The following is a 26579-nucleotide window of genomic DNA, read 5'->3' as shown; positions in this document are numbered from 1 at the left end:
CATACCAAGACATTTTGAACAATTCTATGCTTCCAACTTTGTGGGAAGTTTGGGGAGGGCCCTTTTCTGTTCCAGCATGACTATGCCCCAGTGCACAAAGCAAGGTCCATTAAGACATGGTTTGGTCAGTCTGGTATGGAAGAACTTGACTGGCCCGCACAGAGCACTAACCTCAACTCCGTTGAACACCTTTCGGATGAACTAAAAACGAGATTGCGAGCCAGGTTTTCTTGTCCAACATCAGTGTATGACCTCACAAATGCTCCTCTGGATGAATGGGCAACAATTCCTACAGACACACTCCAAAAGCTTGTGGAAAGCCTTCCCAGAAAAGTGGAAGCTGTTATAGCTGCAAAAGGGGGGGGACCAACTCCATATTAATGCCTATGGATTTGGAATGGTATGTCATAAAAGCTCATGTAGGTGTAATGGCCAGGTGTCCCAATACTTTTGTCCATATAGTATATCTTAAGTGACTAAAAAATATTCTACAGAATGGGAATGAGAAACAATTTTCCCCTTTGTGATCATTTTCTCATCAATAGCCTAAAACCAATTGTGCAAGGTTGGTAAACAAACATGACAATGTACATAAGGGAGATTTTTTTTCTGCACAGTATCATTTAAATGTTTGTACACCATCTGTTCTTGTTTGTTGTAGCAGATGCCAGGAACAAATCTGGTCATCGTCTCTAAAAACAACTTTCTACGTTTATCAGGTGAGGCATATATAATTTGCTGGATCCAAAAACACCCCACACCCCCCCACAAAAAAAAAGGTTAACAAATGCAGCAAATTTCAATTGAGACCATTAGCGCTGGGGAGGGCTGCAGCTCCCCCTAGTGGTGGGTTCAGCCCCCCACCCCCACCAGTAGTGGCAGGTGGCTGTGCAACATCTTAGACCCAACAGTATGCCTAACTTTTCCTAATGTACAAATGCAAAAAGAAAACATACCTTTATTTTAAACAGTGGGCTAGGGCTGCATGGAATGTACATTTTTAATAATAAAGTGAGTAAACACTCCATTCCAAATCTGCTACACATACCTTAAAACCAAATAGTGATGTCATACTGTAACGACCAGGGGAGGCGGTCGCTCTGACTGTTGGTGGTTCTGTGCCGGGGGAGTGCAATGGCTGATGAAAATGTTAATGTTAGATTTAAAATTCTGTTTCAATGATGTGGTGTTTATGTTGTTTTGGGGGTTCAACTCAGACTAAATAGGAGACCGTTTACTGTGGGACCGTGACTGGGACTGATGTCGCCCCTTGCGACATGGGGGGGGGGGCTCGTTACGTTGTTGTCAGCTCTGGTCTGTTCTGGCCAGTGTGAATAAAAGAGCACTTAGCGGTATATGAGTAACAGGAGTTGCGATTAAAAAGAGATCTCTGCCTCTCAACTCATTCTTCCACGTTGGCTCGCCACAATACTTTTAGTTTTACTTGGTAGCCCCCCTACTTAAAACATCTTCCCGCGCACCTGGTCGAGACCTCCTCTAAGCCAGGACTTGGCTTAACCCATGTTTGTGAAACATACTTACGGGAGTACATATTCATCCACATCTTTATAACCATTTGTCTCTCTGTGCATAAATGCTACAATTAATAAAGAAGTGAGTGCAAAGCAAGGTTCAGTGCAGAACATATGAACATCTACCTCTGTATAACTTTACCATGGTTTCAGAGCAATCAACATTTGTTCGAAGGCCTCGCCCATCTATTGCAGACTGAGGCAACCTGCATTTAGACAATAAAACAGGGGGCCTGCAAGGAAAAGAATTTCCATGCCACTTTTTTTCTCAATTTAAATACCATATAGTCTTGAATGGCATGACAACAAAATGTCAAGTCCAATTTAAAAAGTGTTGAGGTCTGAAGAAAATCTGGAGCATGGTTTTCCTACAGCTGCAAGTGATGGAAAGGAAACCAAGAATAAAATGTTGTGATGCCACTGATCTTCTCTTGTCTAGCTAAGCATGAGCACTACAACTATGTCTCTGATGATTTGACAAAGTGAACCGTACAAACTGCTCGGTTATTTATACCTCAGTGAAGGAAATTGTGGTCTTAAAAGCAAAGGCCATGATCATTTTGTCTTACCACCTTACTGAACCTTTCAGTTTCTGATATTAACTCATTTCAATGTATTTAAATCCTGCCATATATGAATTATAAGAGACAGAAATATTTTCTAGTGTTATGCTAGTATCCTAGTGTTTTTATTTATTTATTTTGCTACTTAGTGCCAACCTAAAGTTGTGGTCAGTTCATGAAGTCCACCTTCATGCAGCACTGCAAAAGAAATTCTCATACTCATGTGCGGCAACCGAATTTGTCAACGTCAAGTTTTATTTCCTGTCATAGCTGAGCAGGCATGGCTTCCCATTGGCAGGGAGGGGAATACCACATTTTTAGTCTCAGCTTACTGTCAGGGGAAGAGGAAGTTCAAGGAATGCTGTGCACCAGATAGAAAGGCAAGGAAACATGATGCAAGCAGTACCCGGCGGAGACTTCCTCCTGGGTGAGGGGAAAGCGGAAAGCCTGGTGTTTGCTATGGCTGCCTCTCCAGGAGTCCATTTCACTCACACCAGTCTGGGTAAGTTTGATATTATGGGAGAGTGCTGATGCAGGTATGTGGATCATCATATGTGTGTTTGTGGGAGCTTCTGTTTGGTATGGGGGGGGGCAGGTTTACACAGGGTCATTAAAGACAGTCTGAGCTCCTGTGCTGATTGAAAAACAGGTGGCTGAGTTTAAAGTGCAGATCTACAAGCTGTGGAAAGGTGCAGGTGACTTTGGATGTACAGTCATTAGGTCTATCCGGATATATAGGCAGCTGGCTCCACATTGTTGTTCTGTCCATCCTCTATGGCCTTGTTTTTCTCCGTCATGGAGTGGTCAGATGACTCTGAGTCGCCTCTCGCTTTCCTCGACCTGTAGAGAAAAGAACACCTCTCACTGATGTGGAAGTTTTGTGACACCTGAGGACCTTCTGTACCATGTGTATAACAAGTGGATATGAAGGAGAGAGGAATATATTAATGTATATTCTGCACCCTCAAAATAGTCAAGGCAACTGCAACATTTGACTCAAATAAATTAAAAATGACACTGACTCACAGTTCAGGGTCTATTGTTCCTAACCACACTTTATCACCGTGCAGTCGAATGCAAAATGACATTACTCTTAAAAAGACAATACACCCACCAAATGATCTATAAACCTTATCTTTTCTATCAAGCAAACCACTATCAAAGAATGAGTTTGAATAAAACTGTCTGCTACAACAAATCCTAGCATGCACTTTAATATTTACAAGTAGCATTAATGTTTGAAATATCACTATTTCTTTCTTGGGCACAGTCAATTATTTATCTATGATCTCCCCTTTTCTGTATCATAGACCTGATGGCAATGTGAATTCTGATCTGAAAACATGTCACCAATCATTTAAGCAATAAAAAAATTCAAAAAAAAATCCTCGCCAATGTGAGCTACCTTGACTCAAACAATGACAGGTTGCATATATAATTTCAGAGTAGCTGAATAAAAGTGAGCAGGGAGGGGGTGTAGTGCCTTGCTCAAGGAAACTTCAGCAGGACTAATTGCTTATAATTTGTGTGCATACATTAGCTTAGGTTTGATCTTGTAGTTACAATGCAGAATCACCTACCATTAGTCCACCATGAATCTCCAGTGAGATTTAACATTTTGAGCTGGCAGGAAATGAACTTATTTGTACCTGGGTAATTAAGGTGTGTGTGTGTCCGTCCACCTGTAGTAAATTCAATTGATTGGAAATGATTTGGAAAGGCACACACCTGTCTATATAAGGTCCCACTGTTGACAGTGCATGTCAGAACAGAAACAAAGCCATGAAGTCAAAGGAATTGTCAGTGGACCTCCGAGACAGGATTGTATCGAGGCACAGATCTGGGGAAGGGTACAAAAACATTTCTACAGCTTTGAAGGTCCCGAAGAGCACAGTGGTCTCCATCATTCGTAAATGAAAGAAGTTTGGATCCACCAGGACTCTTCCTAGAGCTGGCCGCCCAGCCAAACTGAGCAATCGGAGGAGAAGGGCCTTGGTCAGGGAGGTGACCAAGAACCCGATGGTCACTCTGACAGAACTCCAGCATTCCTCTGTGGAGATGGGAGAACCTTCCAGAAGGACAACCATCTCTGCAGCACTCCACCAATCAGGCCTTTATGGTAGAGTGGCCAGACGGAAGCCTCTGCTCAGTAAAAGGCACATGACAGCCCGCTTGGAGTTTGCCAGAAAGCACCTAAAGGACTCTCAGACCATGAGAAACAAGATTCTCTGGTCTGATGAAACCAAGATTGAACTCTTTGGCCTGAATGCCAAACGTCAAGTCTGGAGGAAACCAGGCACCTCTCATCACCTTGCTAATACCATCCCTACAGTGAAGCATGGTGGTGGCAGCATCATGCTGTGGGGATGTTCTTCAGCGGCAGGAACTGGGAGACTAGTCAGGATCAAGGGAAAGATGAATGGAGCAAAGTACAGAGAGATCCTTGAAGAAAACCTGCTCCAGAGCGCTCAGGACCTCAGACTGGGGCGAAGGTTTACCTTTCAACACGACAATGACCCTAAGCACACAGCCAAGACAATGTAGGAGTGGCTTCGGGACAAGTCTGTGAATGTCCTTGAGTGGCCCAGCCAGAGCCCAGACTTGAACCTAATTGAACATCTCTGGAAAGACCTGAAAATAGCTGTGCAGCGACGCTCCCCATCTAACCTTACAGAGCTTGAGAGGATCTGCAGAGAAGAATGGGAGAAATACCCCAAATATAGGTGTGCCAAGCTGGTAGCTTCATACTCAAGAAGACTTGAGGCTGTAATCGCTGCCAAGGGTGCCTCAACCAAGAACTGAGTAAAGGGTGTGAATACTTATGTACATGCAATATTTCAGTTTTTTATTTTTAATAAATTTGCAAAAATTTCTACAAAACCTTTTTCACTTTATCATTATGGGGTATTGTATGTAGATTGATGAGAAAAAAAGGAATTTAATCCATTTTGGAATAAGGCTGTAACATAACAAAATGTGGGGAAAGTGAAGGGGTGTGAATACTTCAGTGTGCGCGCGCGCGTGTGTATGTATGAGATGTGCATGCAAAGTGCAGTACGTGTGTGTGTTGGGTTCTCACTTTTCTCTGTTGAAGACAATAAAATCTCTCTGAACGGTGTCCAAACGCTGTTGTAACTGACCGTTCTGAAGGGAAACCAGACACAAAGACAGAAATAACAGTGTTAGTAATTTAGCTATCATAGAGGAACTTTTGAAAAGGAAAATAGTTTGGGAAAAAATATTGGTGTTTGTATTTCCTGTCCAATAACAATTAGGCAAGAACAAGAATCACTTTCTCTCATCTGATACAATCAAATACATTTAAAAGTTTTAAAGGGATTTTTTTTAGTGGCCATACATTCAATTTATAGCACACTCAAGAAAAAATAAATTATGAACAAGTATATGGAGGATAATTAGTCTCAAAGCCTGCGCACATAAAAACCAAAGATGTGGTTTGGTGTGGAAGAGCTTGACTGGCCTGCACAGAGTCCTGACCTCAACCCCATCCAACACCTTTGTGAGTAATTGGGACGCTGACTGTGAGCCAGACCTTCTCCCCAACGTCGGTCCTGACTTCATTAATGCTCTTGCATTACTGAGGGTTCAACAATAAGGATTGTCCGGGGCAAGTAAAATGCCACGTCGGGCAAGTAAATCTAGCAACTCATTTGCCTGATCGGGCAAGCAGTAAAATAAATAAATAAATAAAAATGTTTAATTCGATCATCATCATCATAAATTATGTTCTCGTTCTCATTCATTGGCACACAGTACAGCCCCCTCCTCTTGCACGCATCAGAGGATGCTGGCACGCACCATTGGCAAATCAAGAATTGAGTAGGCTAGTCATGTGATGCGTGGCTGTCAGACTTGTCACTCACAAGAAAATGGTGGCAGATAAAGACGAAATTTATGAACTAAAGCGCAATTATTCTGGAAACAGGAGTTTAGTTGGGTTGCATTAGAGGATGTGGGTGAAACTCCAACTATGTATTGCACAGTATGCCGGAAGTCTGAGAGCAAGGCTGATAAAATGGAGTCGTTTTTTTAAAGGCACATCAAGTTTCTGAAAAGCATTACTGGAGTGCCATAACAACAGCCAGCATCGTCTGACCTGCATGGCAGCTAAGAGGGCTGCTGACAACCCCTCCTCCGGGGTCTTGCTGGTGCTTGTACGAAATATGAACGCTGAGGCAAGTCAGGTAATTGCTAAACTGATCACCACGGTGTATCATGTTTTAAAAAACGCGCAGGTGTTCAGTGCATACTCCAGTGTGATGGCTCTACAACAGAGGAATGGGAGTGATCTGGGTACGCAGCACCACACCAACATGGCCTGTCCAAGGTAAGTATCTATCTAATGTTATACTATCATTCTGCCGGTCAAACCTTCCACTCACAGTTCATTTTCTATGGGTTTAGCATTTTGTGTTTTCCAGAAAAATTTTAATGATCAAACTGATTATTTTACAACTGGTGTTATGAATATCATCCTTCCACATCGCAACCATGAAAAGGTAATGCGCAATTAACAACACCATATATACATGGTACTCACATAAATTATTAAAACACACAATTCATTTTCTATAGACAAAATACAAAATCAACTTTTTCTGAGTGTAAGATTTACGAATTGTGTGTGTGTGTGTGGGTGGGGGGGCTTAGGTCTGGTCAACTTCTTTGCCATTCTGTAAATGTTGTATGGCTGTTGTTTAAAAACAAAGGTGGATGAATGAATTTTGATTTAATGTTCTGAGCGACAGACTGGGAATTCATTTATTTGATATACGTTAATAGATTGAAGAGTCAACTCCTTGATTCAGTCATCAAAAGCATGAGGAGCTGTTTCAAGGACTTGGAGAGTGACAAGATTCTTCAGGCTGCTGCGAGTTTATTTGACCCAAGGGAGTGGCCCGCAGAGGAGGCAGACCTGGCCAGTTATGGAGCAGACCAGCTCATGTCATCACAGACCACTTTGCTGACATACTGTATAGGGTGGGCTGTGACAGGTCAGGCAAGGCACCAGGAGTGGCCAAGCGCAAAAGTGGCGATGAAAGCGCTGCCCCAGGTCCAACAAAGCAAGGTATGGGCAGACTTTTTAACAGACCCTGATAGGCTGCAGAGCTCCCCCAACCTGCTTGTGCTCCCATTATCCACCACTGCCTGTGCACATGGCTTCAGTGCCATGAAGCGCATTAAAACAGATTGGCGGAGCAACCTTTCAGTTGAAATATTGTGGAAACTGCTATACATTAGCATTGAGGGGCCAGTAGTGGCCAATTTCGATGCAGAACGTGTTGCACAAAGATGGCTGTCAGTAGGGCAGAGAGCACGTCGGTGTAATTAAGATTTGTATGGTTTCATTTGGTTTTTAGATGCAAAGCATCTGCTACAGCCTGTTCTTTCACTCACTCACACACACGGTTAACCTCACTCACTCAATCACTCACAGTTAATGAGTCCATCTCTGGGGAGAAGGAATGGATGGATGGACGGGGGGATGGGTCATACCATTTTTGATATGCAAGAATGTTTGTTGCTACGCATCTATGACACATGTCTGTGAATGTTCTCATTCATCCAGGTCATGGTTATCCAAGGGAGTTGAATCAAGTGCAACTGGACTTGGTATATATCCGTGAAGACGTTTCGCCTCTCATCCAAGAGGCTTCCTCAGTTCGTGCCTTTCTGACTAGACGAAGCTAGTCTGACTGGCTGGTGATGAGCCATCGGAGCTATTGATTTGCATTTTTTTTAGCTGCGACGGTCGTTGGGGGTGTTAGTTTCAACTTCATTATTCAGTGGTCATGAGAGTCGTTGGAGCGGTTAGTGACCGACTGTTGTTCTTGGAGGCTAGGCTTCTTGAGTCATCTGGGTAGAGATGAAAGGACGGCATCGTAAGTGGGAGATAGGTGGTGTCGCAGACCTCCTCCTCTGTTGAGGGATGGTTTTTTCAGTTTCGCATAGATGGCTTCCTTCACCCCTCTTTCAAACCATCTATCTTCTCTGTCCAAAATGTGTACCTTGCTGTCCTCGAAGGAGTGTGTCTTCTACCTTTAGGTGTAGATAGACTGCTGAGTCTTGTCCTGACGAGTTTGGCCTTCTGTGTTGGGCCATCCGTTTATGTAGTGGTTGTTTAGTTTCTCCTATGTATAGGTTAGTGCAATCCTCATTGCATTGTACAGCATATACCAGATTGCTTTTTTGGGTGTGTGGTACACAGTCTTTGTCGGAGTGTGTTGCTGGGTTTGAAGTATACTGGGATGCGGTGTTTGTTGAAAATTCTCCTAAGTTTCTCGGAGACCCCAGAAACATACGGGATGACTGTGCTATTCCTTCTGTTCCCTTTCTCTTCATCGCTGACCTGGTTGGTCTTTTTGGAACGTGTTGCAGTTTTCACAAAGGTCCAACTGGGGTAGCTGCAGGTTTTTAATGCTCCCCTCAGGTGTTTGTGTTCTTCTCGTAGGGCCTGAGTGCTGCTGGGCACATTGTCAGCTCTGTGTTGCAAAGTTCTGATGACGCTCAGTTTGTGTTCCAGACGGTGGTGTGAGTCGAAAAGTAGATATTGGTCTGTGTGTGTAGGTTTCCTGTAAACCTCAATGTGGAGGCTCCTGTCTTCCCCAATGTGGACGTCACAGTCCAAGAAGGGCAAACTGTTATTCTTTACGTCTTCCCTTGTGAACTTAATGTTCTTGTCCACTGAGTTGATGTGTTTGGTAAACGCTTGTACCTCTTGTGTTTGGATTTTGACCCATGTGTCGTCCATATATCTGAACCAGTGGCTCGGAGGTGTTCCTCTGAAGGAGTTCAGGGCCCTATGTTCTACCTCTTCCATATATAAGTTGGCCACAATGGGCGATACTGATGAGTCCATTGCACAGCCGTGTTTCTGTCTGTAAAACTGGCCCCTGAATTGGAAATATGTAGTGTTCAGGCAAAGGTCCAGTAGTTGGCAAATCTGGTCTGGGCTGAGGTTGGCCCTATTGTGGAGGGTGTCGTCCCGTAGCAAACGTTGCCTCACAGTTTCCAAAGCCTCCATGGTTGGCATGCAGGTGAATAATGAGGTCACGTCATAGGATACCATGGTTTCATCTGGTTCCAGTTTTACGCCTTGGACCTTGTCCACGAAGTCAATGGAGTTTTGGATATGGTGAGGTGTTTCGCCCACTAAAGGGGTCAAGATGTTGTACGTGACCGAGTTTATGCTGCTGACGATGGGCCTGAGGGGGTTCCATCTTTATGGATCTTAGGGAGTCCATATATGCATGGAATGTTGTCTTGTGGGTAGAGACGGTGGTATTGTATCTGATCAATGGTTCCTCCTTTCTGTAGTTTCTGTAGGTACTCTATTATTCTCCTCTTGTAACCACTAGTTGGATCGCGTCTCAGAGGTGTCGCTGAGTAATGACGTGATCTTGGAATGGTAGTCTGTTGTGTTGAAGGAAGGATAGTGATGTTTTCATCCTTGCTCAGGGCTGTCACGGCTTTCCTTTCCTCCATGGTTAGGTTGGAAGGAGGGAGTTTCGCATTGGACAGAGCTGCTGATACCTTTAACCTAAGCTGTTCCGCCTCGGTTTCCGTTAGATTGTTTTTCCTTATGGCTGATTCTGTGGATGTGATGAGGTCAACTATAGGTAGTTGTTTGGGTGTCATGGCGAAGTTCAGTCCTTTGGCTAAGACCTCCTTCTCTGATTGGGAAAGTACCTTGTCCGACAGATTCTTGATCCATCTGTTCTGCGTTCCATTTTGTGTGGGATGTTCTCTCTTTTGTCTCCAGGTAAGTATATCTGCTTGGCTAGTGTTGTTGGTTTGTCGCTGTAAGTTTTGAAACTTCCTTGTCTGCCTTTCTTTGGTTTTGTGGTGTTGAGATAGTTGAGCTTTCTTGGTGAAATCAGTGATTGTTTACCAAACACATCAACTCCGTGGACAAGAACATTAAGTTCACAAGGGAAGACGTAAAGAATAACAGTTTGCCCTGCTTGGACTGTGACGTCCACATTGGGGAAGACAGGAGGCTCCACATTGGGGTTTACAGGAAACCTACACACACAGACCAATATCTACTTTTTGACTCACACCACCCTCTGGAACACAAACTGAGCGTCATCAGAACTTTGCAACACGGAGCTGACAATGTGCCCAGCATCACTCAGGCCCAACGAGAAGAACAAAAACACCTGAGGGGAGCTTTAAAAACCTGTGGCTACCCCAGTTGGACCTTTGTGAAAACTGCAACACGTTCCAAAAAGAAAAACCAGGTGAACGACGAGGAGAAATAGCACAGTCATCCCATATGTTTCTGGGGTCTCTGAGAAACTCAGGAGAATTTTCAACAAACACCGCATCCCGGTATACTTCAAACCCAGCAACACACTCCAACAAAGACTGGTTCATCCCAAAGACCGTGTACCACACACCTAAAAAAGCAATCTGGTGTATGCTGTACAATGCAATGAGGATTGCACTAACCTATACATAGGAGAAACTAAACAACCACTTCACAAACGGATGGCCCAACACAGAAGGCCAAACTCCTCAGGACAAGACTCAGCAGTCTATCTACACCTAAAGGAGAAGACACACTCCTTCGAGGACAGCAACGTACACATTTTGGACAGAGAAGATAGATGGTTTGAAAGAGGGGTGAAGGAAGCTATCTATGCGAAACTGGAAAAACCATCTCTCAACAGAGGAGGAGGTGTACGACACCATCTCCCACTTACAATGCCATCCTTTCATCTCTACCCAGAAGACTCAGGAAGCCTAGCCTCCAAGAACAACAGTCGGTCACTAACGGCTCCAACGACTCTCATGACCACTAAATAATGAAGTCGAAACTAACACCCCCAACGACCGTCGCTGCTAAACAAATGCATGTCAATAGCTCCGATAACGACAAGTGCGGCCAAACATCGGTACACAAAAGAGCCACTCATATCTATGGCTCTGTTAGCGACAGGCGTTGGTAAACATTGGGACACAAAGAGCCATGGACATTTATAGCTCTGACGACGAGTCCAAAAGGATAAATTCTGAGTCTCATCACCAGCCAGTCAGACTAGCTTTGTCTAGTCAGAAAGGCACGAACTGATGAAGCCTCTTGGATGAGAGGCGAAACGTCTTCACGGATATATACCAAGTCCAGGTGCACTTGATTCAACAACTTTGGATATCTATGACACACTGTGTCTTTGTTATGTTTCATTTAATAAAGGTTAAACATGGCAATTAACTATAGTCTTTGTTGTTATTTGTTTGGTAATAAATTAAACAATTTGTATAGGGGCAAGTAAAAATTGACTTTGTGCAAGTAGATTTCTGACTCATTTGCCCAACCAGGCAAGGGAAAAAAAACCCAAACATTAATGTTGAACCCTGGCTGAATGGGAGCAAATCCTTACAGCCATGTTCCAAAATCTAGTGGAAAGCCTTCCCAGAAGGGTGGCAGCTGTTATAGCAGCAAAGGACAGACCAACTCCATATTAATGACCATGGTTTTGGAATGAGATGTTCAATAAGCACATATGGATGCGTGGTTCTTGTGTCCACATACTTTTGGCCATGTTGTGTACCTAGATTTATGCTCAAATTTTCAAATTGTTGATGTATGTAAACTTTCCATTTGAAAGATCACCAGAGGCAGAGAACCAGTTGTTGTTTGTACTTCACAAAGACCTCATATTTCAGGCTTTAGAACGACTATGCATGCCTTCCTTGTACGCCAGTTTGAATCAGAGTATTAGAAAAATATCTGTTTAATTTGCTCTGCAAACAGTTGAAAGAAATATAAAAGTATGGTACTGCCTTGTTGCCCTACCCAAGAGCCACAAAATAAACAAAATGAAAAAAACCCAAACTGAATGAAGAGCAAAATTCCCAATACATTAGAAGGAAGGAAAACCCCCCCCCAACTAATCCTTAGGTGTTTTGGCAAAGTATGACAGATAAACAAAGCATAGTCAAAAGAGAGAAGTTGTGGTTATCAGGTTGTGTCATGCTTCCAAGAAGAGATCCAAAGAAAGATGTAGGAGAGGACACTAATAATTCAACATGGCAACATCACAGTGGGTCTACCTCATGCTGCAAGTGTTTTCTGTCATACCTGTTATCTATCACACAGTGATGTTCCCCGCCTCGTACCTCCTCCATCCATTACTGCCTGTCTAAGTGCTGGTTTTATTATGTCCTCCTTCAATATCATCTCTTTTTTTCTCTCTCTCTCTCTCTCTCTCTCTCTCTCTCTCTCTCTCTCTCTCTCTCTCTCTCTCTCTCTCTCTCTCTCTCTCTCTCTCACACACACACACAAATAGGTAAATATTGAACATTCACCTTCCTCTGCTTTTCTTTCACTCTCATTTCCTCTAACCCTCTCTTCCTCTCTTAACCATCCATCCATTCATCCATTATCCAAACCGCTTATCCTGCTCTCAGGGTTGCGGGGATGCTGGAGCTTATCCCAGCAGTCACTGGGCGGCAGGCGAGGAGACACCCTGGACAGGCCGCCAGACCATCACAGAGCCCCCCCACACACACACCTAGGGGCAATTTAGTATGGCCAATTCACCTGACCTACATGTCTTTGGACTGTGGGAGGAAACCAGAGCACCCGGAGGAAACCCACACAGACACGTGCAAACTCCACACAGAGGAAGACCCAGGACAACCCCCTAGGTTGGACTACCCCGGGGCTCGAACCAAGGACCTTCTTGCTGTGAGACGACTGCACTAACTAGTGCGCCACCATGCCGCCCTCTTACCCAAATATAAGAAATGTACACACACGCCTCTTCAAAGTCTGTTAGTCCAAAAATGCCAAAACAGTCTCCTTCGTCTCTTTTCCTGCCCTAATTTATCTGCTATCTGGTGGTCTGTCAGAGGCTGGTGGCCCCGCTGTGACGGCACCTGCACAAGCCTCTCGGCTGGGCTGTCTGACTGACAGCTTGGGGCAGGGGGTCAGCTGATTCCCTCCTGAAAACGCTGTGCTGGAGCTGGGAGCGTGGATGACTGCATGTATGTTCTGTGTGTGTGTGTGTGTGTGTGTGTGTGTGTGTGTGTGTGTGTGTGTGTGTGTGTGTGTGTGTGTGTGTGTGTGTGTGTGTGTGTGTGTTTGAACAAATGCTTTCTTGTGCATTCTCTCCTGGGTTTGTCTTTACACATAAACACAAACACAATGAGAAACACACACACACACACACATCCCTCCCACAGAGGTGATCATGTGTGGTGTTAATGATTTATCTCTGAGGGCTCTCTCTTTTGCCTCCTTGGGAGAGTGAGAAAACACCTGTCTTAATGTGCATGGCGCTACAAGGCGGAGAGGACAGCATGACATATTACATAGGCCCACTTGATTAAGAGACTCAGTATGCGTGGGTGCATCAAACAGGTGCAGATGTCAAGTGGGAAGTATCCTCTAAAGCTAGCTAACCTCACACTGTGGTAGTTTCTATAAGGCCACCACACTGTACAGTCATGGCTGACTTGCTCGTTTTGGTGCATGGCACACTGTATGACAAGAAAAAAAGTAAAATCTTGATACATTCCTTTGTCACAATGCACAAGCTGAAGTGAATCTACTGTTAAGCTGTATGAATGATGATGATAAGATATTTACCTGCAGACAGCAAGCAGACTGCCTGCTGCAAAAAGGCAACCTGGTCATGGGGACATTCAAAATGGTCCCAGGGAAAAAAAACATGGCGAATGTATTAACAACAGCTTTTTTTTGTCTTGAGTAACTCAAAAAGATGAGACATAGGTTGATAATCCTCCAAAGAGAGCTTGACTTACAGTAATATCGCCAGTCATTTTTAACGAAACAGTCTTCACAATGGTTTAGATTAGCACATGACTTTAGTTGATTCCCTGTAAGCAACACACACACACCATCATCATCATCATCGACAGTCACACAAGGCAGAGTATGACCGTCCTCCCTCTGGGTCCTCAGGTGGGTGTAGAGGCTGATCCTGGAGCCGCATAATGGGAGGATGCCTGTGCGCGACAGCTTTTTACATGGAGTGGCTGATGCGCCTGCAGCCACCACATGGTTCTTGGCAGGGGGTGGCCAGAGTCCAATGGCATGGAGAACCAAGACGACTGGGGACCACCATCTGTTGCAGCCTTCATCTGCCTTCATTGCCATTGTGACCTGAAGACATCCTCCGCCAGTTCCGCCATTGAGGTCTTTGTTGGATCGCGTTTTGTCTGGAACCTCCCCCTTGACTTGGGTGGGTGACCCCACCAGGAGCCAAGCTCCGGGCGGCATAGCTCTCAGGATCATTAGTACACCCAAGCTTCTCCACCATGGCAAAGGTGACAATCCAGGAGAAAACACACACACACACACACACACACACACACACACCCAGCTTCCCACCCACAGACACGGCCAATTGTGTCTGCAGGAATGCCCGACCAAGCTGGAGGTAACACGGGGATTCGAACCGGCGAGCCCCCTGTTAGTAGTTAATGGAATAGACTGCTACGCTACCCGGACGCCTAAGCTAAATCTTTTTTAAATGGTAGAAACTAGTTGCATCCCCAAACCAAAATTAGTATTGCTGTGCTTTCCCAATTTTTCCCTTTCATAACATATTCTGGAATATTCTGAAATACCCATGCATGTGACGGTATCCTGTCATTGTTCCATAAATGATACTGAGAGTAGCACGTTTTTACATTTTGTAAGATAGTGTGCATGTTGCTTTTGTGCACAGTCCCTTATCCCTTATCCTAGCTTATCCACCTTTGTCTTACAAAATTATTTGACCCATACACCCCCACTACCTCTCTTTTGTCAGTTTATGTAATTGTATGTTTCTCTCTGCCCAGAACCCTGAATGTACAGATCAAGGATTCATTCTGAGTTAAATCAAACACGTAGCTGTTTCTCTCATCTTATACAATGTAAAGCTTCCGCAGAGGCACATTAATCACAGTGAAGCAATGCTGCAAGACAAAACAGCCCAGAGAGGACAGTTGAGAAATGTCCCTGTTGGGCTGCCATCCAGCAGAATACGCCCTCATGGTTCGTCTATTTGAATAGAAAGTTTAATCTAACGGAGGGAGCAATTAACTTCTGAACCTTCACTTTAAATCCATTGAAAGAGGAGAGAGAGAGGAGAATGAGAGAGAAAAATGGAGAAAGCACAAGCATTTCCTATTTTTCAAAGCCTGTCCTTGGCAAGGCTAGAGGTCTCTTTTGGCAGAGTGCATGCATACTGGTTCCAGCCTCTTTCCTTGTCTTAATCAGTGTCCATCCAACTAGTCATCCATCATGCAGGGGGGACTTTTGTGATTGAAAGCAGGTATGAATGAGTTTTTGCAACTTGTAATACTACCTCTGAAATACTGCATACTGATAAAAGAAAAATATTTTTGTCACTGCAAACTTATCATTCTACCTAGTACACACACATTATATAGTGTTTTGTATGAAGTGTTACAACGAGTAGTGCATCAAGTCTCTTTTTTTTAAATTTATTATCTTTCTCTCGTGTTTTTGATGTGTTTTTTTCCCCTCATTGTTCACAGTAGTTGAGTTTGTATTGTGCAGCACAACTTGCACTGAAATTGAACTGTACAGTACAGTGGGAAGTGAGTTTGAAATGTATAGTAGCTGAATTAACTTGAGAGTAGGTGAGAAGGGGTAGGAACAAATAAGTGTATACTTCCTACTCCTTTTCCAACATGTAACACATAATCTGATGCATATGGAGATCTGTTTGGTGTGTGGATTTGTTGATCACTTCAGATGATTGGCAATGATCCGTGTGTTATATCCTGCTTATTGACATGTTCAAAATAAATCATCAAGTACAACATCTTGGTTGGAAAACTAAGCAGACAAATACGTTTCTGATTTTGATTCTGATTATGTCAGCAAGAAATTCATGGCAAAAGTTGCTCCCTCCATTTTGATCTCCCTTTGGAGGGAAGCTGGTCAAAGATACCCATCCATCCATTCATCCAGCCATTTCCTCCTCTGGGACCCATTTAGATACTAGTGTGAATTGTCCCTTGAGAAATAGAATATGTGGGAGTGGTGTTGAGTGTGTGAGAGGACCCCCCCCCCCCCCCAGTCTCCCTCTCTCTCTCTTCCCCCCTTTGCAATTTCACCAGAGATAAGTAAGTAGTCTTTTAATATACTAACTGAGTTTGCAAAGTAGCCTTCGACCCAACCCACATAAAGGCGCCAAATTGACATCAACCAGACCAGAGGACCTTCCGAAGGCATCATGTTTTTGACGTAATGATCCAATTTATAGCAGGATATGAGAACACTTAATGACCTTTCCAGGTTATCTTCACCGTTGATCACAGGAAGGAGTAAAACCCATCTCCACACATGAAAAGAACCCTTCTCCACAGAGGAGGAAAGAACTTTCTCATCTCATCACTGGTGAATATGGGAGTTGTGTATTCGAGGTTATAAACATTTTCTCTTAGTTAGGTCTATGGTTTGAATTAATCAATTCAAGTTTCTTTCTCTCCCACCCACCCTCTCTCGCTCTCTACCCCTGCCTCTCCCTAACACACACACACACAAACAAAACAATCATTTGAACACCCCTCTCTGAAATGTGTTAGATGCTGTTGTTCTTTTCTGAGGTCATAAATTCAACCATTCCTTAAGGAGCTTTAAGGTAACTCTTTGTTTCTGTACATGTCTGAATTGATATTAAAATTAACTGTTTAACCCCCCTAGTAACCCAACTAGTATTACTCAGCAAACAATTTCATGAACAGTAATCTACGCCCCATAATTGTAATGCTTGCATTGGCTGAGACGTCGTTCAAGAGTTTAAATGCATTTCTCCCATGTAACTATACTGCCATCTAGTGACTATCGGTGGTTAAATCTCTGAGGTCAAACTATATACTGTTATCTGTCTGTGAATGTTCTCATTCATCCAGGTCATGGTTATCCAAAGGAAATTGAATCAAGTGCAAATGGACTTGGTTATATATCCGTGAAGACGTTTCGCCTCTCATCCAAGAGGCTTCATCAGTTCGTGCCTTTCTGACTAGACCAAGACTAGACCAGACTAGCTTGGTCTAGTCAGAAAGGCACGAACTGATGAAGCCTCTTGGATGAGAGGCGAAGCGTCTTCACGGATATATACCAAGTCCAGTTGCACTTGATTCAATTTCCTTTGGAGATATGCTGTTATCCGTGTTTTATAATTGGATTTTAATGATAATACTAATAATAATCATAATCATAATTTTATTTATATAGCACTTTTCTAAAACAATGTTACAAAGTACTTCACACAAAAAAAAGATAAAATCAGACAAGGCAAAAATAAGAGTAAATATAACAACAGTATAAATAAAAACAAATATCAAACATTTAGAAAAGCTTTCATAAAAAGAAAAGTTTTAAGAGGAGATTTAAAAGAAGCTAGAAACTTAAGTTTGTCTTAGCTCAACAGTAAGAGAGTTCCATAGTGTGGGGGCTTTAACAGCAAAAGCCCGATCACCCTTTGCCACAAACCGAGACCTGGGAATAACTGGCAGGGCTCCATCTGCAGACCTTAACAGTAGAACGACCGGGATTTCATTCCTACCTACAACGACAATGGGCGGTCAAAATGACCGCGGGTTTTAAACTCTATATTTTGTCAAGCTAAATACACATTTGAGATAGTAAATTACTGCATATGTTTTAGTATGTCTGTTAGGAAACGACTGATACCAAAATTAACATTTTAATAACTATAATAAAATTTTTAACTAATTTAAACTTCAGAGAGACATGGTCGAACTCTAATAGCAAAATTGAAAAAGTGAAAATCCATCCATTATCTTAACCGCGTATCCTGCTCTTAGGGTTGCGGGGATGCTGGAGCTTATTCCAGCAGTCATTGGGCGGCAGGCGGGGAGACACCCTGGACAGGCCGCCAGGCCATCACACAGGGCCCCCCCACACACACACACACATTCATTCCTAGGGAGAATTTAGTACGGCCAATTCACCTGACTTAGATGTCTTTGGTCTGTGGGAGGAAACCGGAGCCCCTGGAGGAAACCCACACAGACACGGGGAGTGTAACAATAGGAACTATTGTTAGGAACCATTGTTTAGTTCCTTGTTTCCACAGAGGTCGTTTATGTTGTTGCACCTCGAATAACAGACCGAGCATGTTGTATAACCTTATGTGCCGAAGTTATTATTAAAGTTTATAGCCCAGTGGGGTTGAAACGAGTTGTAAACTCTTATTAGTAGAAGGAAACAACACACTTTAACAGGGAGAACATGCAAACTCCACACAGAGGACGACCCGGGATGACCCATCAAGGTTGGACTACCCCGGGGCTCGAACCCAGGACCTTCTTGCTGTGAGGTGACCACACTAACCACTGTGCCACTGTGCCGCCCAATAAGTGAAAATATTACCTGAAAAACAAAACGGAAATCACATATTGCTAATCTATTAAACGTAGCAAGGCCTATAAAAATAAAAAAGAACTGAAAATAATACTGAAACAGTCCCAAACAACGACCGGAACTTAAAAAGTACTAGAATGACCGTTGGCGGTCATTTTGACCGCCATAGTTTTTAAACTATATATTCTATCAAGATAAATACCCAACTGAGATATCAATGCATTACATATGTTAGTATGTCTGTTAAGAAACTAACTGACACCAAAATTAACATTTGAACAACTTGTAATACTATTTTTCAAACAATTTAAAATGGCCACTTTCCAACTCCTGTAAATACTGCAATGCGTCGGTGATAGTTTGCATGTTCTCCCCGTGTCTGCGTGGGTTTCCTCCCACCATCAAAAAGACATGCCTGTTAGGGTTAATACTCCTGTCTGTGCCCCTGAGCAAGGCAATGGAAAGAAGAACTGGAGATGGTCCCTGGACGCTGCAGCTACTGACAGTAGCTATATAATCTCGTCTTGGTAGATAGTTTAGTTAGACATCATTTTGGATAAGTATTTAAAGTAATAGAATGATTACTGTTTAGTCATATGTTCTCATGTGTTAGACAATACACTGTAATATACACTACCGTTCAAAAGTTTGGGATCACCCAAACAATTTCGTGTTTTCCATGAAAAGTCACACTTATTCACCACCATATGTTGTGAAATGAATAGAAAATAGAGTCAAGACATTGACAAGGTTAGAAATAATGATTTGTATTTGAAATAAGATTTTTTTTACATCAAACTTTGCTTTCGTCAAAGAATCCTCCATTTGCAGCAATTACAGCATTGCAGACCTTTGGCATTCTAGCTGTTAATTTGTTGAGGTAATCTGGAGAAATTGCACCCCACGCTTCCAGAAGCAGCTCCCACAAGTTGGATTGGTTGGATGGGCACTTCTTTGAGCAGATTGAGTTTCTGGAGCATCACATTTGTGGGGTCAATTAAACGCTCAAAATGGCCAGAAAAAGAGAACTTTCATCTGAAACTCGACAGTCTATTCTTGTTCTTAGAAATGAAGGCTATTCCATGCGAGAAATTGCTAAGAAATTGAAGATTTCCTACACCGGTGTGTACTACTCCCTTCAGAGGACAGCACAAACAGGCTCTAACCAGAGTAGAAAAAGAAGTGGGAGGCCGCGTTGCACAACTGAGCAAGAAGATAAGTACATTAGAGTCTCTAGTTTGAGAAACAGACGCCTCACAGGTCCCCAACTGGCATCTTCATTAAATAGTACCTGTTAGAGCCTGTTTGTGCTGTCCTCTGAAGGGAGTAGTACACACCGGTGTAGGAAATCTTCAATTTCTTAGCAATTTCTCGCATGGAATAGCCTTCATTTCTAAGAACAAGAATAGACTGTCGAGTTTCAGATGAAAGTTCTCTTTTTCTGGCCATTTTGAGCGTTTAATTGACCCCACAAATGTGATGCTCCAGAAACTCAATCTGCTCAAAGAAGTGCCCATCCAACCAATCCAACTTGTGGGAGCTGCTTCTGGAAGCGTGGGGTGCAATTTCTCCAGATTACCTCAACAAATTAACAGCTAGAATGCCAAAGGTCTGCAATGCTGTAATTGCTGCAAATGGAGGATTCTTTGACGAAAGCAAAGTTTGATGTAAAAAAAATCTTATTTCAAATACAAATCATTATTTCTAACCTTGTCAATGTCTTGACTCTATTTTCTATTCATTTCACAACATATGGTGGTGAATAAGTGTGACTTTTCATGGAAAACACAAAATTGTTTGGGTGATCCCAAACTTTTGAACGGTAGTGTACTTCCTATGTTTAAAATCACCATCGATTGACCATCATGTTTCAAATGGGTGTGTGAGTTTGGGTGTATTGTCTGAATTAAATAATCCGCTCTCCTAAAACCACACAATGAACTCCAATAAGGAGGTGGATTGAGATGAATGACGAGAAAATCATCCACCCCACCTGCTGAATGCCCAGAGCAGGGGGGATAAATAACTAAGTCCGCTTCTTTATTCAGTTTTTTTTCTAAAATCATTTAAGTCCTTTTTCTAAGTTTTTCCAAGTGTTTCATTTTCTCCACGTTTTCTTTCATTTTTCGACTTCTTTTTATACTTAGTATTTTTTGGGTTTTTTTCTTTATTTCAAAAAGGTTATGCTCAACTCAACTTTATTATTATTTGCACCTTTTCGAAACAATCCTCAGTTCTGTATCACCTCTCAACTGAGTAAGCCAAGCTTGATGATATTTTTTCCTTTTTGATCAAGAGAAAAGTCTAGCGTGTGATCATTTTGGAAGTTTTGTCATCTGACCAACGAAATTACTTTCAGATTATTATTATTATCATTATTATCATATTTTATTTTTAGAGTTCAGATTATTTTTACCGAGTCGGATCAGGTCATTGTAGTAGATTACTACTTGACTATTGCTCAAACGGACCAATGGACCAAAGATGACCAAAGATCCTATCACCTACTAACTCCTGACTGTTGCCAAGGCCATTCTACCAGACTCACCTACCAACATCTGATTGTTACTATGGGACCCAGGCAGTGGCCCAGGGTACGCTACATACAACCTGTAGCGGGACAAGAACCGGCCAACGCTTGACACCGTTGCCAGGTAACCTCGACTCCCTTGTGGGTTTATTTCCACACGGACGCCGGGAGTAAGCCTGCATCGCCGACTGCAGTGGCCTCCATTGGACCAAATCATCTCTATAAAAAAAAAACTCTACCTACCCTTTTACACCACTGCCAAACTAAGTGACAAGCTCTAGTTTGCCAGTTGAAAGGGATAATTTTATTCATCTATTTGATTCTGATTTCTCACCTCTTTATTTATTCATTCACTCTATTGTTGGTAGTCATTTAGCCATTAATGAATGTCTCTATTATTGAAGGTCGTTGTCTGTGTGTTTTTTTCTAAAAAGCAAAGACAGAAATCCCTGTAATCGAGAATTTAAAACTTTAAATCTGAAACTGATCAATTTGGTTCATCCAAATTTCCTATGGACGTCACAGGTGATGCCCCTAAATTTATAACGAAGACATTAATAACATCGTAGCCATATTCCGCTACAAGAGATAAGGGAAAGATAGACCAAATCACAGATGGACTTCTGTATCTGTGTATTTGAATATGCTTTGGGTATGAGTATGTGTGAGTGTACAGTGTGTGCATCTGTGTATGTGCATATGTGTGCACATGTGTGTGAGAGAGTATGAGTGTGTGTATGTGTGGGTGTGGGTGTGTGTGTGTGAGAGAGAGAGAGAGAGAGAGAGAGAGAGAGAGAGAGAGAGAGAGAGAGAGAGAGAGAGAGAGAGAGAGAGAGAGAGAGAGAGAGAGAGAGAGAGAGAGAGAGAGAGGAGGGGCAGATGTGTTGGGGCAGAGGGAAAAAGAAACAAAGCTTTGGGCAATAAAAAAAGTATATATTTAACTGAAATATAGGCTTGTTATGAGGTCACATGATGTATGTACTTATTATGTACATGCACTTCTGGAAGCTGTTTGGAGGTGTACTGAGTTTAACTGGGAAAATCAAATCACTGCAAAATGTGGGCTTTGATCTTGCACTTTAATTTAAAAACAAATTAACCACAGTCATTAATCACAGCTCTTGCCTTGATCATGTTGTCCTGTAGTGTAGTGGGTTGCTACAATAGAGGAGCAAAGCAAGGACACCTCCGTTTTTATTTTCATACAATTTATGTATACCCTGTTTACCTTCACTAGAATCTAAGTCTCACACGAGTCACAAAAGTGTAATTACACAAGCTTTGTAAAATTTGATTCGCAGCCTTGTTCTGACTTGGAGGAACATCAGAGGATAGCACTCAGAATTCATCAATCTGTGTGTCTTATCTGCTGGACTTGGCCACTAACTACATAATTATACATGGCCAATGATTTGTAAGCACTAAGCTTATCTCTTGTGTACACACGTTGTCTCTTGACCTAGTACATCAGGAACTGGATACCAACTATGGAAGGTGGACAAAATGTCAATATCAAGAACCTAATAAGGAGAAGGGCTGCCCTATGCAATCAAAACACCTCCTTATTGGGATGCTGTAATACAGCTCCTGAAATGTCTCTTTGGGAAGATATGGGACCACTTGTCAAGAGGAAAAGCCTCCAGTACTTTGAGGGATGAAGGAGATTGGAATCTATACTTTGCAATCTGCTCTCCAGGACTTCCTATAGAGGTTAAATGATATTTAGATCTGGTGACTGGGGAGGCCATAGAAGGAGTTCGATGTCAACCTGGTGTTCATGAAACTACTCTTGAATTCATCTGGTAATGTAAGGGGACATTATTGTCTCGAAATATGGGGAAATTATGAAGGAGCAGTGTTTGCACCATAGCTTGCATACGGTTCTGTAAAATTGCTTCATTTCCTTTGGTCGTTATATGACCATGCAGAGAAACTCCCAGACCTACCAACTCCCATAAGACAGCTGCCCATATCACTATGCATCGTCCACCATGTTTAACAGTGGGCAGCAGACATTGTGGGTTGAAGGCATCTTTCGATCTTTTCCAAAGACAACCTCATCCTGATGTAGAAAAAATGGTGAAAGACAATTAATCAGTATTTTTTTCCATTGCTCAGGGCTGCAGATTTTGTGCTCCTTACACCAGGTTCAGTGTCTTTGTACATTGGCCTTGGGATACACATGTTTCCAAACAACTGGCCTACCATAAATTCCATCTTTATGAATCTAATGATGTAATTTTTTTGATGAGACAGAGTCTGTGACCATTTTTGAGGCCATAGTTTTCTGGTGTATAGGAATGATCCTATTAAATATCCATCGATCCCTGTCAGTGTGCTTGGACTTATGACCACTGATCTTCCTCGCGGTTAAAATTTGTCTGTCTTTGGCTTATGTTGTCATGATTGTCGAGACGGTTCCCCTTGAAACACTAAATAATTTTGTAGTTTTTGTGACTGATTAGAGCACTGACTATCTGGCCTCTTGTTCCTTGGCTCATGTTGCTTTGAAAAGTTATATAAAAGTGCTGACTGTCAAGACTGTCTCTTAAGCTAACACATGCTGCTAATTGGCTTTCAACTTCCTATGACTCACCTGTGTAGCTGGCCCTTATTATTTAAAAAGAGGCAAATGGAATTGGGCACATAAAGCTACTTGGTTCACACAGTTAATTAAAAATAACAATTTCTACATGTAAGGACCTGTAAAATATGGTTGATGCATACTATATAAGTATATTTGTTCTACTATATATCCTGAATCTTGTTTCTGCTGTTACTACATTTATCAGGATGCTTTGTAGTGTAAAGATTCCTGCTGTTGAGGTGGAATAGGCTCGGTGCATTAATGTTGTGCTGCGGAACTTCCGGGTGTGTCTGTTTGCATAAGAACTTCCAGTACAACCGGATGCTTACGTCCTACTAAATCATTAGTTAGCTGCTAATTTATCTGTCCAAAATCTTAATTTCATCCGAAAAATCAATGAATCAAACAGGCCAACAACGGGCGTTCAAGTATCAACGCCGTGAATCCGGCTCCACTGAGGACAGTTGTGTGCCACAGTGTGCGAATAAGCCGCGCTATAATTATCTTTTAAGTTTCCATTCATCCACTAGTAACTGTGAGGAAAGAGCTAAGTGGCTAGCGAAGATTCGGAGGGATGCATTTACCGTCACCAAGAGTACAAAGTGGGTAGTCGGCATTTTGAACCAGGTGATTTCGCTGTGCCAGCTACAGGTGTGTTAAGGAGGCTCAAGAAGGGAGCTGTCCCCACACTCTTTGGGTGGAACAAGTACTCCAAACATGCACCCAGGCTAGGTGTGGGGGAGCGCCAGCAGCGTCCTGCTGTCGCCCCTTTGCCAGCTCTGGACTCATCTGATAATGAGATGGACGTCAGCAGCTGCCTGCAAAAGCAGGACTATTGCGTGGCTCCTAATCCTGCCACTTTGGATGATTTTTTTTATTTCCCCCTTTTTTTCTCCCCAATTGTATCTGGCCAATTACCCCGCTCTTTTTGAGCCGTCCAGGTCACTGCTCCACCCCTTCTCTGCCGATTTTTGGGGGGCGCCCCGACCGACCAGAGGAGGCGCTAGTGCAGCGACCAGGACAAATACCCATATCCGACTTACCACCCACAGCCACCCTGGACCAAAACGAGTCAATGAGGAAACAAATAGAAGTGCTCCAGAAACAACTACAGACTGTCCAGCTACAGTCCAAATTCAGCCTGAGGTGATTTGCAGGTTCGGATGAGGACATTTGGTTTTACACCAGGTATGTCTGATTTGTATCATTTCATTTAATCACCCCTGCCAGCTAGCTAAATAGCGCTAGCATAGTTATCATGATGCCGTTACTCACCCTCGTAGTTGTCGATGTGGCTTGAAATATACATCTTAAACCCCTCTTCTTTTTTGCTCATCTGAGCTACCGAGGAAGCACTCACGATGTGATGTACATCGTTCACCGTGATTTTTGGGAGGTCCTGCAAACAGCGAGTGTAAAACAAAAGCCATTTCTTCTCTCAACAAACCAGACCGGAAGTTCTTGTGCAAGTACTCGTACGTCGGAAGTCGAACGATGCCATCTTACGCACCCAGGCTGTGAATTGAGACCAATCAGATTTATTTTTAATGTGTTTTTATTTGAATTTTGTAATGAGCCAATTGTGGAGTTAGAAAACAACGAGACAGGAGACGTGAGAGTAGACGTAGTCGAGGTAGTTTACTAGCTCCAACTTTGCATGTCATACGTTCGACAACGACACTGAACTGACTGTGAACCGGAAGCGGAAGTGCATTATCTGACGCCTCGCCTCTTCCCTTAAAGGTACACCGTCCTCTTAGGTGAATGTCTCTCGATATATAGATGTGGGTCACCACACAGGCCCCCCCAGAATTCACGTAAACAAAACAATGCAAAACAGCAAAAGTGCAAGTCATGAACATAAAAATAGACTCTACAACAGAACAGTCAATGACATAGTGCAAAGTCACGGGGAAAACAGGTGACGAGTCGGAGGGCGGACCCTGCGGCCATAACGGCTGCGCTTCACAGGAGGGGAAACAGATGGGGCCGAAACCCGGGCCATAGGCGGGGCCGAAGCAGGAACAGAGGCAGGTGCCGGGGCCGACCTAGGAGGGCGCCCCCGCCGCGGGGGTAGGGCCAATTGCATTGGCTCCCCAATGTCCAAGTGAGCGGGCTTGAGACGGTCTATAGCGACCCGCTCCGGCCTGCCCCCCATGTCCACCACAAAGTTCTTATCCCCCGCCTCCAGGACGCGGAAGGGCCCGTCGTATGGGGGCTGCAGCGGGGACCGATGGCTGTCGTGCCTAATGAAGACATACCTCGCTGATGGCAGATCCTTGGGGACGTAGGACCGGGGGAGGCAGTGTTGAGACATCGGAACGGGAGCGAAGGCACCGGCAGCGCTCCGGGACGCACTGAGGTGAGAGGCGGCCGACCAGGGAGCCGTAGCATCCGGAAGAAACTCCCCCGGAACCCGCAGGGGCTGGCCATACACCAGCTCAGCGGAGGAGGTCTGGAGGTCTTCCTTCGGGGCCGAACGCAGGCCGAGCATGACCCACGGGAGCCGGTCCATCCAGTCGTAGCCAGTGAGGCTTGCCCGCAGAGCGGCTTTCATGTCCCGATGGAACCGCTCACAAAGTCCGTTGGTCTGCGGGTTGTACGCCGTAGTGCGGTGGATCTTCATCCCCAGGTGCTCAGCGACCGCCGTCCAGAGCTCCGAGGTAAACTGGGAGCCCCGGTCGCTCGTGATGTCACCAGGCGTGCCGAAACGGGCCACCCAGCAGCCGATGAACGCCCGCGCTACCTCTGCTGCCGTCGTGGAGGACAAGGGAATAGCCTCTGGCCACCTGGTGGCCCTGTCCACAATAGTGAGGAGGAACGTATAACCACGGGAGGGGGGCAGGGGACCCACCAGGTCAACATTGACGTGGTCAAACCGCCTCTCTGGAACCACAAACGGCGCCAAAGGGGCCTTGGTATGGCGGTGCACCTTGGCGCGTTGGCACGCCACACACGAGCCGGC

General features: G+C 43.7%; 1 protein-coding gene across 1 annotated transcript in view; it reads right to left on the bottom strand.

The window, feature by feature from the left end:
* Nucleotides 1-2817: 2817 nt before the first annotated feature.
* The window catches only part of stk32a (serine/threonine kinase 32A), a 158473-nt gene continuing 134711 nt past the window's right edge, over nucleotides 2818-26579 (bottom strand). Inside the window, exons 11-12 of the mRNA XM_056285080.1 lie at nucleotides 5175-5239; nucleotides 2818-2935 (exon numbers count right to left, since the gene is read on the bottom strand). Coding sequence (XP_056141055.1) covers nucleotides 2818-2935; nucleotides 5175-5239 — 183 coding nt within the window. The remainder of the gene's footprint in view (nucleotides 2936-5174; nucleotides 5240-26579) is intronic.

This window comes from Lampris incognitus, chromosome 8 (assembly GCF_029633865.1).
Source record: "Lampris incognitus isolate fLamInc1 chromosome 8, fLamInc1.hap2, whole genome shotgun sequence".
NCBI classification, from domain to species: Eukaryota; Metazoa; Chordata; class Actinopteri; order Lampriformes; family Lampridae; genus Lampris; species Lampris incognitus.
Note: the sequence above shows the minus strand (reverse complement) of the source record. Positions and strands in the feature narration are given on the sequence as shown.